Source organism: Papilio xuthus, unplaced genomic scaffold (assembly GCF_000836235.2).
Source record: "Papilio xuthus unplaced genomic scaffold, Pxut_1.1 DF825928.1, whole genome shotgun sequence".
In the NCBI taxonomy this organism is placed as follows: Eukaryota; Metazoa; Arthropoda; class Insecta; order Lepidoptera; family Papilionidae; genus Papilio; species Papilio xuthus.
Genome location: NW_013532721.1, coordinates 4,416,620 through 4,430,646, shown reverse-complemented (window position 1 = coordinate 4,430,646; position 14,027 = coordinate 4,416,620). Strand labels below are relative to the sequence as shown.

Genomic DNA, 14,027 nt, shown 5'->3' with positions numbered 1-14,027 from the left:
CATATTAGCTATTTGATTTATTAAACGTTTTTGACAAAGATCTAGCCTGTAAGGTGAACGACATCAAGCATTGTGACCAGAACGGATGAAACCAAAATTTCTCAATATAATTCATCCAAAGTACCTTACATCTTTCAGTTTACTAATTGGATTAACAAATCAATTAAATTTATATTCACAATTATTCAAAATATATGTTACTAATCTTACTTCTTACTATATATTAGTTACTAGCTGTCACCCGCGACTCCGTCCACGCGGAATTAAAAAAAAACTATTGGTCGCAGCGTAATTTTATATAGCCTAAAGCTTTCCCCTATAAATGGACTATCCAGCAAAAAATATTTTTTTAAATCTGACTAGTAGTTCCTGAGATTAGCGCGTTTAAACAAACTCTTCCGCTTTGTAATATTAGTATAGATTAGGTATATGTCATACTAATTCAAACTAATATTATTATAATATTATATTATAAATGCGAATGTTTGTTTGAAAGTATCTCGCTGAAATTTGGTATAGATGTAGAACATCGTCAGGAAGAATATATCGGCTACTAATTAAGTTTTCGCCAGCAATTAAGAGTCGCGGGCGACAGCTAGTTTGTTATGATTTTAACCTAACATTCTTTTAGCTAAAAATACTTGATGAAAAGGATCAGAAATAACATTTACTTGTTTAGTTTTATCTGCACCGTTTGAGAAAAATCTCATTACTTTTTTCAATTCTTCCCTGAATTGAAAAGATGTCTTACGGCTTTACCTTCCTTCGATTTATCTCTTCCACATTTTGCGCAGCTAATTGTGTTCTCTGTTACATTGTGTATTTTCATTTTCGGTAATTCGATTAAATAAATAAAAAGTATTTTAAACATTGCGTGAAAAGAAACCGAATAAACCAATAAAGAAAACCTAGACATAGGAAACAGAAATTGTTTACTACTTAACACAAAAAATGGGCATAAAATTATTGTCGTATTTAGTTGTCGCTCGCAACTCCGTTTGCGCAGAAAAATACATAATTAGTAGCTTGTGTTCTTCCACACTATGTTCTATATATATGCCAAATTTCATCAACATCTATTCAGCTGCTCTAGAATACATTTAAATAACAATCCAACCATCTAAATATTCGCACTTATATACCTATATACTACCATACAATACAATATTAATTGGCAATGTTTAAATTAATTCAAAGAGCGACATACAAGAAAAAATTACTGAAAAAAAATTATAATATTAGTAACATCTTGTTTAAAATTAAAAACAAGTGAAAAGCATATAGCTAAAGATAACAATAATATAATGTAAAGCTAAGAGTAGCGAATAGTCGTTAGTATTATTGCATCTAGCACATTCCCAGACGTTTGGACCGTCTGTTGATATAGTTCATGAAATAGTTCCCAGCTTTTCCATGTTAGTCAACTTTCTGTGTGAAGCAGATTAGCGCTTAAACCGAGACAGCTGAAATAGCTTAATTTACATATCGCAATATTTTGATAATTTCAAATCCTTTAAATATATATAATAATTGAATATCTCTTTGCATTATTGACCGACTTACAGATTTTGAAATGTGTTTCGAGCATCTGATGTAGCTCCATTTTTGCCTTCTGTAGTCTAACTTGACCGAATTTGTTCAATGAGATGACTGTTGATTCGTATTCTTTGCCAGAGTTACAGGAATATATCCAGGTTAATGGTTTTTTAAGATTGGATTTTGCGCAAATAGTGAGTTTTGTTAAAAAAGGAAAAAGTGTAAATGTGTAAAAGCGTCATGATTATTTACTGCGGTGTCTAAATTGAATAAAACATGCTCATCAAAATAAGCACCTGCAATATAACAGATCCCACAGCGCGAACGCTCTCAAGAAATACGCTTTATTCCTTACTTCTCTCACAAGAGTTGAAACGACGTTTTTATGGCTTTAAGTACACACGATTTGTCTTCGCTTGGCCTTTAAGCGATTAATTGTACCTGAGAGTACAATAACAATCCACAATCCAATGCCCATATTTAAATTAAGATCTCTTGGCATGATTTTTGATAAAACGATAAAAGAGAATTTTGCAATACTATTTAAAATTTCTCACACGACTTTTTATCTATGATAAAGAAAAATTAAGGGAAAAGGACAGCAAAATGACGATGAAAGATAAATGACATTACAACATATTTCTCGTCAATCAACGTGGATCGAATAGGACATAATCGAAGCTAGGACTTATAAGACAGTTATAATTTCTAACCATGAAACATCGAGGTACTATAAAATATTTTATATAAGTTGGACATCGAATAAAGAAAAATATAAAGTTAGGTATTTGTAATTCTAATTATTTTTTGTTTGAATTTTCTATTCTTGAAATACAAAATAAATGTAACAAATGTCTAACCTTTTTATTTACAAAACCCTAGGACATTGTCTTCAAGACAAATGTGTGTAGGTAAGCTTTAGTTAAATAATATAAAAGATGAGTATGTTCTTATTCAATGTACAAGTTTTTGTACCTTTTTATGATATTGTTGGGTTTGACTTTTTTTTATAGAAATGTACTTTATAAGTTTTTGTTTGCTTGTGTATTGTCAATATCTTATTATTACATTTATAATTTTTTTTGATAGACTATTTTTGTATTACTTGATTGTATTGTTTTTCTGACTGATAAGGTTGTAAAATTTTAAACTATGGGACTACTTGCAGGGCAAAGGTTTATCTATTTTATAAGTGATATGAGTTACAGTGAGTTTCTGAGACCAAAATCTCCGTCCTTTTGTTGAAGATAATGACAGGCACGACGATATGTTACATACACAGATTTTACTCTCGGAATCTCACATTTAGTCGATTTTTAAAATCAACCATTGCTTCCTAAACATGATCTTTATACCAATAAATATTTTCGTTTACTAACTATTCCTTATTTCAAACATAACATGTTCGTCAATTTTGAAGCGCGCTAACTTAGTTGCAGACTAGTTTCCCGACGTGACCGAGGGGCGGCGCTAGTTGTAAAGACTTCGTATTACTTCTGACTTCATCTCGTTCATTTTTCCCTTACATTTATTTTGGTCACGCATCGACTAAACGTACGAGTTATCAAGCTGCAACTTTGTAAGCTAAGAAATTTCTCTTTTGAAACTATTTTAGTTATTTTTATATTTGTAATAAAGTCAAAATAACTATATTTAATAATAATAAATTAACAAAGTACTCAACCATTACTAACTCATTAAATAGAACGTTGAGACATAATATGTTTAGAAAGTAAAAGATATGTCAGTGGTTTCTTAGAAATCGTAACAGATGTCCCAACGATAACAATAACTTTTGTTTCTTGAATGTACGCTCCACTGAATACTATCTCACTGCAGACAGGCGTGAAGTAGTAAAATCTGCCTTTCCTCTTAATTAAAAATAATTATCTTTAATATTAGCTATCGCCTGCGAATCCGTATGCGTTGAAAAAATCTTAATTAGTAGCCTATGTGTTCTTCCAGGCTATTCGACATCTATGTCAAATTTCAGCGAGATCCATAGAACTGTTCTGGAAGTGTCTTCAAACATTCATCCAACCATCTAAACATTCGCATTTATAATATTAGTAAGATTACAACAGTTGTTTTTATTCTAGTCAAAAGGATTTTAACCTCAATCAAATCACTAAACTTCATTGTAAATGAAACCTCGCTATTTGTGAAATGTTACGCTGTAAAATTCCATTGATGTTATCATGACCGAAATACATTTAGAAACGTTTTCCATATAAATTGGTCGTTGGTAAAGAAGTGGGAAGGAGCGGATAGCTCGCGCGGGACCAAACCGGCCAGCCTTATTAAGTCGATTCAGCGAATGTCGAAACGGAACTTTTTACGGAACTAGCGTAAAAAATTTACGATCTCCCTTTACCGGTCAGAACTTTACTGGCCGAAAACAATTTAATTTATACTTCTAAAATGGTATACGTTGAAGTAATCGGTTAGTGTTGTAATGGTGAAAGAATTTATCGTTTAACCATGGGTTTCCGAGACCAAAATCTCTGAATAGAACAGATCGTCATCCCTGTCATTTTCGTTGACAAAACAGAGATAACAATATATTTTAAATGGAGATTTTGATAGGCCTAGTAGTAGTCATAGTCCTCTAAAAATTAAAATCTAAACATCACGCCACAATTTTTTCCTACAATTTCCATATGTAAAAATTAAATTAAAATGCTTGAATAGTTGTGCAGGTTAACTATATTTAGAACAATGAAAATATTGACAACATAAAAGTACAATTAAATCAAAAGCGTCCGCCAATTTGTTTGAAGTGATTTATTAAAAATCTATTCGACCGAACGGTCTGCAACTGTCGCCGAATAAAATCGGTCAAAAGGCATTGCTTCCATCAAAGGCTTCTATATTTCGGTCACGCGCGAGCTTGTTAATGAAAATAATAGGAGAGAAAGGTTCACGTCGAAATGACTTTTTATGAATGGCAAGAAATTGCACGATTAATCGAGTCTAAAGTTACTTATAAATATTTTGATATATTAAGACGTAATCAAGACAAAAATATTAAATATTTAGCAGTGGAACAAATAAATACAAATCTATACTAATAAGCGCGGTAATCTTATGAACTACTGGGCCGATTTGAAAAATTCTTTTTTTGTTGGATAATCCATTTATAGAGCAAGGCTTTAGCCTATATAATTATTTAAATACAGCGCAGACGGATTCGTGGGCGACAGCTAGTAAATAATAGATAGGCATAAAGAAGAATTTTTGTTGTCTTTGGTAGTACACAAGTCCGAGTAAAAAAAAATACTATTTCTGAAGGTTGCCTAGCACTAATTTATGAATATAAAAAATAATGTGTTCTTTTTACTTCAAAAAGGAGGAGATTCTCAGGTTCTTCGGTATTTTTTTTTAACAAAAGAGTCAGTCAGTGACATAGATAATGATATTTACTTCCTACTAAGACAGTAAACGTATAAGGGATGTCATATCTAGATTTACCGCATACGTGACGTGATTGCGGTCCAGTTCAGTGTTCAGTATTCAGTCGGGCCGGTGGACAATAAAGGCCGGCTCCGGGGAACGCCTGTCACTAAATATCAACTTTCTTTTTTGTTTCTCGAGTTATGTCAGTCCCCTTCTGTTATTGTATGCTGTTACGTAATTGCCTACGACTGTTTGTTATATAACCGCTTTATTAAGTCTCGTTGTTTGTTTTATATAATTGCTTTTATTTGAATGTAAATGCTCCCTTTTTTTACGCATATTTGTTATACTTGTTTCATATGTTGTATATGTTAATGTTGTATGTGTTAAGTGAAATTTATACGGACATTTTGCAGCGATTTGGTTGAAATATTGAGATAGAAAAAATATTTTGAAAATTAGGTCAAACGTACAACTGTCGCAGCTGCCTTGTACCAAAGTTGTCAAAATATTTCCTTTTGTCAACGCAAAATAGAACGTTAAAACATTGTAGTATTTTAATTATAGAATTCATGAAAAGGAATTTTAAAATTTTCACACATAAATTTTAATAGGTTCACTTTTGTTATAAAATAAAGTAGCATATTTTTACAAATAAATTAAAGATACAAGGATACAATGAACACTATTGACACGTTTTCGTCATAGATAATTTACTGCAAGAAGCAATAAAAGGCAGCTCTAAGCATTTCACACACGAACTAACATTTGCATACGGCCGAAGAGCGATTTCATATACCGCGACGGGACCGAATGTTGTCTTTGCAAACACATTCGAGCGTCAGCCGACGATATTGTGTAAACTGGGCTTTTGTATCACACCCCGCATTCTGAACACCCCAGACGATCGCGTCGCTACGCTTCGTAAGCAGAGTGTCGCTTTGAAGCCAATGATTTGATTTTCGTACAGTCTATAAAATTTGTTTTGATTTTACTGAAAGCGCTTGCTTCATTTGCATGTGTTGAAGCTAAAGCTAGCAAAAAGTATGTTAGGCATTGAAAGGTTTGCATGATTTTCTTTTCAATCTTTCCGCATATATCAGTGCATGACATGCTTTTTAACACAAACGTGCAGTTTCCATAGAGCTAGATGGTACAAAAAGGTTACGGAATTTCAAGGAGAAAATCTAGTTACCAAAGACCTTACGAGTACTAGGAATGCTGGAATTTTTAATGGCTCTAGCTATCTAAAAGACACAAAATGTCAAAGGCTAAAAATTTTTTGTGAACTGTGCACTATTTATTTTTTAGTTGATACAGCATCAGGAAAATGTCACAAATTAGATACAATTTCCTTGCCACAATTCTTTCTTTCATTTCAATACAGTCCCTAAGACGTAGTACTCATATTCGCCCTCAAAGGGTCACTCGTTATGCGAGTGTATATCATTGGAATGTGCTAAGGGCCGCTACGACTCACACGCCTCGAACACAAAAGGGTTTTATGGCTCTTTCTATCAAATGTGTTATCATATTTCTTTTTTATAACTTGTCTATAAATATTGCAGAGTTTTCACGACCTTGTGGCTTATAAAACAAACTGACGCTTTGAGTAGACCCTGCTCTAACTTTGTATCTTTCTATTCTGGCACAATGATCTTGCTTCTTCTGTTACCACTAAATTACGTATTACTAAGATACTCGTACTTAGTAGATTCTAACAGACTAGGTTTTATATCTACGCCAAATTTCATCGAGATCCGTTCTGCCGTTTTGGAGATACCTTCAAACAAACATCCATCAATCCATCTAAGTATTAGCATTTATAATATTAGTATGATAGTAAGATATATTGTAAAAGAATTGGAAGTAGGCTTTCTGTATGTTATCGATATGATCATATTTGTAGAAGAGGTAAGTATATGTAACTGAAATAGTATTGCATAATAAAACGTTTCATGTTATTGGTCGGCTGCCAGATCTCTATGAGGCAGCTATATAAATGTATTACACTTTCAATTATAAGATGCTTTCACTAGAATAAAATAGATATTTGAAGGAAACGAGATAATTGATTTAAATTAACCTTTTATTCAACACTAGTTTTCATTGCCAAGTGAATTCCAAGGTCATTTCTTTACTGGCCACAATAAACAAAAGATAGAATATGTTGCAGAATTAGCACCAGTTATTTTCGTATTTTGTTTTTATTATCTCACTAATAACACGGTTGTAATCCATTTTAATAACACATCAGTGTTTATTATGACGTTATTCTAAAATAAATTTCTTAAGAGAATTTCAAGAAAAAAGACTGTAACCAAATATCTAGTTTAACTGAGCACATTGAGTCATAAGTCTCACCAGATAGCTATAGAGTCAAATATGTTTTGAGAAACTAAACTACAGTGTAATTTCTATTAATATAGGTTACAATAAACTACTACGAATATGCTAGAATATATGTAAAGTGAAAACATTTCAACATGAAATGAAATAAAAAAAGAACAATATAGATTTTGAAGTAAAGATTGTGCTATACAAAACAAAAGAATCTCACTTTAAACAAAACCCACGATTGAAAGCAATAGAAACGAAACTCCAAAAACTCCATTAAGACAGAAGAAAAATATAACATCAATAGCGCTGTGTAACCCGTGTACAGGACTCGCAAAATGGAGCGGCCACATAAGGACGATTGAAAAAATAATTCCAACAAACTTGATACAAGCAAATTTAAACTCTACGTGTATCGTGTTAAGGTTTTAAATTAAATTGTCCCTGTGTATAGAAGCACACGATCCGACCACTGGGAAACACATTGGGTGATTTATTGAAAGCATAATTGGTTTTGTTTCGGTCAAGGTCTGGATTAACGTTACTTTTATGTCTAATGCGTACCAAATGTATAACGAACCGGATTATATTATAATATCTTATTATTTTGCTACCCTTATTCCTTTACTTAACGGATAATTTAAGCAACATCTAAGTAATCCTAAATCCTCTACTTATAGCCATAAACTTTTAGTTCAGTAAACTAATCTTATATTATAAGCATACTAGCTCTCGCCCGCGATTCCTATGTGTTCTTCTAGGCTATTCGTTCGGCGTATAGGCGATCTGGAGATACTTTCTAACAAACATTAAACCACCCATCCATCCAAAAATTCGCATTTATAATATTGTTAGATTATTTTAAATTATTAAATACAATAATTTAATATATTGCTTATTTTTTCACACAACATTTTGTGAACTAAATTACTAATAATCAGGCATTATAGGCTTAGTATACATAATTATATTTTGTAAAGGAAATAAATTAATAAAGATCGTTACGTATTTAAAAATATATACGTAACGTAAGAAATTAAATTTTAGAACTAAGGTAATTTGTTCGTTCATCACTTTATCAACAAATTATCATTTGAAGGAGTCAATTCGTTAAAGTTCGTAAAGAAATATTATCACTATTATAAAAAAATAACTTTCGTCTTATCGCGTCCGAACAGCCGGCGCTCGGGTCACCAAAATAAATATGGATTAGTCGAAGGAAATATGATTTAGACGTTCAATCCTTGTTTGAATGTTAGTATACAATACGGTAAGAATAAGAGGCTAGAACGAACATCTCCTGGTACTAAATACAATGCGACGATATAATTAAATCTACAATTAAATAATTGGTTTTCATATAATTTTATCTTAAAGTTCTAAAACTTTCAATGTAATTTATGGAAAGTTTCGTATAGCATGAATATATTAAAAACTTTGCATTTTATATTCTTAACCCGAGTTCCGCAACAATATTTGAAAACTTTAAAAATCTTTAATAATGAGAAACTGAAGCTTTCGTTTTTGGAATCGCCAAACGGTTCAATCTTTCGATTGAAATTCAGTTTTTCGTTTGTTTCAGCAAATAAATAGCTTGTTAGATTTAAGGGTCAAGTTTATAAATTAGCATTTAAAATTTATGTTTGTATTTTTCTTCTTTTACTTTATGTTTTGTAACATGAAATATGAATAGCATATCACTCCTTCATGAGGCAAGGGACTACTTCATATACTGTACTTACTTATGCCTTGATAAAGAAAGAAATAATTTAAATTGTACGTAATTTTTATTTAATAAATAAGAACACAATTCAAAAATTATACAAAAATAACCTATTTGGAGTTAATATAAGAGATATTATACAATTATTGTTAACTGTATAATTTCTTCGAATGAAATTAATTTCACAAAACGCTGGATTAATTTTCATCATTCAATTCTTACAGATAATAAAATTATCATAATATTGTATTTGTTGTTCCACAGATTGCTTAACATAAAACGATTTTCTTGCCATAAACATTTAAAGTAAAATTCAAGGCATAGACATTTAGAATTTCATCTCGTTACAAATAAATTCAAAAGGGTAAAGCAATGAAAGTGTAATTAAAACGGTCGTCATCTCTGAGGCTTGTAAGTACTATTGTACTGAGACACGGTTTCGCTTCAAATCGCGTTCTCTTTTCATTTATTTCTTTGTTTTCTGTTTATATGTTGCCATCATCAATTACTTTGTTGTCGTAAACTATGTTGCAACAAATTGTAGTTCCTTTGTTTTATTTTTTTTTTAATATTAAAAGGTTGCAAATAAGCAAACGGTCACTGATTTGGCTGAATAGTGGAGTGACCTTTGCCCATAGTTTACGATGTGGTTTTATTTTTTTAATTTGAATAAGTAAATGAAGATAAAACTTTATTACACATAAAAATCCTGTGCTTTATTATTTAATAAGTCAATTTATTAAATTAATAAAATGAAATATATTTTTAAAATTGTATTGGCAAAAATAATCATTAAAATCGAGGTGATGTGGTAGGAATGACAAAGACCATAGATTTACAACAGAACCTATTAATCTGATTTTAATTATATCATTAAGAATTCTATACATATTTTGCTGAACTTTTTATTTATTCTATTTTCAAACTTCTTATTTTGGTATTGTTAGTTTTTATTGGTGTTGGCGAATATTATGGCTAAAAAATTATACACCGCTGTTCTAAGTTTTAGCACAATACCATTGGCACAATTTTTTAGTTTGGATATCCCTTTAAAGTCACTTCGGTTTCTTTCTAAAAAAACATTTCATAACAATTTTTATGGAAAGTTAAAGATTAATTATAAAATCAATAAAAAATAAAATAATAAAAAAAATCTTTAAAATAAATAATAAACAGGCAATTTCCAACAATAAAAATAAATAATCCGAATAATTAAGCTTTGTTATTTGCGGCTACTGGTGACCACAGAACTCGTAAATTTATTATTTTCGCTCAATTTACTTTATTATTGCAGGATTAATAGATTACGAATATGCTGTAATTCACTACGAATTATCTACTGAGGTGAAGACAGTATTTATGTGTGTAAAAGATTTATATTTTATTTAACAAGAACACAATTTGCTTCATAATCAATTAAGGCGGAATCGCCAACTACAACTCCAAAGAACTAAAAATTGTTTGTTGCATTTTACGTAACTTACCCAAGTAATATTTCCCCATGAACTTATTTCTTACTTCATGCGGGGGAAATGCGGGAAAAATCCACAATAATACATTTGAGATCTGGCGAACTCGGTCCAGCGTCCATTACCGAAATAGCCCACTCGCTCCGATACAAAACCAATTATGTTTTCTATAAATTCAGTCCTCCACTTTCCGGTACGTGATTGCGTTGTTGATGTTACATTCTCGTATTAAAAGATACAGATTAATATTTACTACATAAATTATAAATATATCTCTTATTATAATTAAGCATCGGTGGATCAGGGGTTAACTCGACTTGTAATCTGTAGGTCGTGGGTTCGCATCCCACCATGTACTACTGTGTTTTCCAATTTACGTACATTTATCCGACGTTCTTACAGTAAAGGAAAACATCGTGATGCAACCCGAGAATGAAATTTTATGATATGTGTGAAGTCAACCAACCCGCAGTATGTCAGCGTGTTTGACTACGTCCTACTCAAGCCTTACTTAGGGTAGGCTCTGATCCCCTCAGTGGGGACGTATAGTGAGCTGTTGATGTTAATTAATTTTTGGTACGCAGACATCGGTAGAACAGCAAACAACATCTGTTGCACAAATGGGTTGTTATTGTAAAAACGTGTTACAAACATCTTGAGGTTAATTAAATAAGAATAAATTCCCCGTAGTCCTATTAATGCACGCAATTACGTATAAATCGAGTACGCGTCGGTCTTCTAATTGCATTAAGGCGCAGGCGACGCTTGATGTAATGTAATTGTTTGCGGTCAGGGCGTTCGCTACGCCGGAGGAGGGAAGCGTGGGGGAAGGGACACGTTGTGCGGAGAATATGCTAAGAAGGAAACTTTAATGATTACAAAATTACAATTAAAATACACCATTTTATTTGTTAATTTTATAATGATAGCTCTTGCGTTTTATCAACAAGATATATATGCTATAGTAGTTAACAAAAATTGTGGAAATGTGGATTAAAATTTATGACAATATGATCAGATGTCGCTTAGTCATTAGGCTATAGGCGCTTATGGCTTCCTATTTTTCATTCTGACTTCACCAATGTAGAATCAAAGTGTACATTTCGTAATTTCAGGACCACAACGTCAACTTTAAAGCTACATCAAGGTCAAGCATACATAATTTTCATAAATATGTAGTTTTACTAGCTGTCGCCTACGACACCGTCCACGCGGGATTAAAAATAGATGGCCGATTTTCAGACTTACTCAATATGCTCACAAAATTTCATGACAATCGGTCAAGCCGTTTCGGAAGAGTATGGGAACGAAAATTGTGACACGAGAATTTTATATATAAGATGTACCTTTGTATAAGCTTTCATAAGTTCTGCATTAATTAACGTTAGGTTATTTTAATCATAACAATAATTATTCATGTTGAACGAGGAAACGTATAAATTGATTCGTGTTTGCTTACAACTCTCGTTTACCAGATAATGGCGTCTATTTACTTCCTTTGATAACGTTTGGATTATTTCTTGTGTAACAGAACGTAGGCATTAACTATAAATATTATACGTAATATTTATTTAAGTTTTCAGACGTATCACACCAATTTTAAACTGCCTTAAAGACGCGCTTATTTTTATTTCCCTTAACCAAAGAGTTCTTACTTCTTACTAATATTATTTATGCGAATGTTTGCATAGATGGATGGAGGTTTGTTTGAAGGTATCTCCAGAAGGGCTGCATATATTTCGTTGAAATCCAGCACAGATGTAGAACACAAAGACAACTATTTTTTTTCTCTAAATCCGCGCCGACAGAGTTGCGGGCGACAGCTAGTAATGCATATAATTAATATCCATATTGTTATTTTGTTAAAGTTTGTCCTTCCAATTAAGCAAGGATATAATCAAAGGAAGGAAAATCTAAGAAAGTGCTAAGTAAAATTATATTCGACCTGAACTATAAAGGATCTAGTGAGGGTTTAAATTGATACGTTCCTTTTGTAAACATTATTACAAAGACGAAACCTTATATTTGTGAGGACCGGAGAATAGGACACTATTCCAAGTTCTATATTCGTCAGCCCGAAATTATTTATGAGAAATGTTATTTGAAAGTAATTGAATTTAAGAAAATAGTATTAATATTTTTGTGTTAACTTAATTCCTTGAATGAGTTATAATTATTTTCTGTATTTTAGATTTAATAAGTTTGATTATGAAAAGCTAACATAATTAATTTAAATTAAAAATTGCTGGCTGGTTGGACATATTTTTTTCTTTTGGAATTTTTTACTTTTAATTTTCGTACTACTAGGTTAATGAAGATATAGTCAGCCAATACTTAAACTACAAACAATTTGTTTTATTTTTCTTGAAAGGCTTTTTTGTGCGGACGTAAGAGGCATACTAAAAGCTTAATTTAAGTAAGTCTAAGATGTTGGCAGGATAGACAAAGGTTTGCTTTTGTGATTCAAGGTGTAAGGTTTCCTATTGTTTGAGATCAAATAGAATTAAGATAAAGGAATGTGTTTCCTTTAATTAATGATATTGCCTTGTCATTGTAATTGAAACTTAGATATTGAATCAATGGATTTGTATTGTGTTAATTTACCATGTTTATACTATCGAAACTTATCTAGTTGTCTAGTCTAGACTCAATCAATTTTAATCATCAACAGCTCACTATACGTCCCCACTAAGGAGCCCTAAGTTACGGGTGACAAGGCCATAGTCAACAACGCTGGTCAATAAAAAAAAACATATGTGAATAAATCGCTAGCTATCCCAAATATAGAAATACACAGATGATTCTTGTCATATGTCTCGCTTCAGACATCCAGATCTAACCTAACTGTATTAGTTGGGCACTTGTAGTGTCACATTTGACAACTTTATCACTATTCTTGTTGATAATAGTTCATTTACGACGCATACGAATCTTACTATATATACAATATGTGAATGTTGGCATAGATGTAGAACAGAGATCTGAAAGAAGGCTTCTAATCAAGTTTTTATTAAATTCCGGGCGGACATAGTCGCGGGCGACAGTTGTTAAATCCATAAATGTTACAAAAATGTTCCCAGCAACTTGCATTCGTTCAACTGTGCTCTAAAAAATAAACTAATTGTTATTTTTATTTGCAGATACGGGAGCACTGCGTGACGTGCAATTAATAGCACCATCAGCTGTCAGACTGGGTGATACAGTGTTACTCGGTTGTAAATGGACTTTAGAAGGGAACGAGACATTGTACAGTGTGAAGTGGTACCGGGGTAGACAGGAGTTCTTCAGCTATCTCCCCAAGGAGTATCCCTATACGAGACTTTTCGCACAGCCCGGCATCAACGTCGACGTAAGTGCAATTACAATGATCAAGTTTTGTTTTTTTATCGCTATTCCCTTGTTTTTGACATGGCACTCATGGTAGGATTATAAAAAAATGTTTTTCTGGGAAACATCAAAAAGTGTTTTATATAAGATGGTAGAAACATTGACAGATGCATTTAGTCTTAGGGAGTGGCGAAAGAAATGTGGATCAAACTTCCAGTCATTTTAAACAATTCATCATA

General features: G+C 32.0%; 1 protein-coding gene across 1 annotated transcript in view; it reads left to right on the top strand.

Annotated features, from left to right (window-relative positions):
* The window catches only part of LOC106125193 (uncharacterized), a 152,318-nt gene that overhangs the window by 35,300 nt on the left and 102,991 nt on the right, over positions 1-14,027 (top strand). The window contains exon 3 of the mRNA XM_013322299.1: positions 13,602-13,810. Coding sequence (XP_013177753.1) covers positions 13,602-13,810 — 209 coding nt within the window. The remainder of the gene's footprint in view (positions 1-13,601; positions 13,811-14,027) is intronic.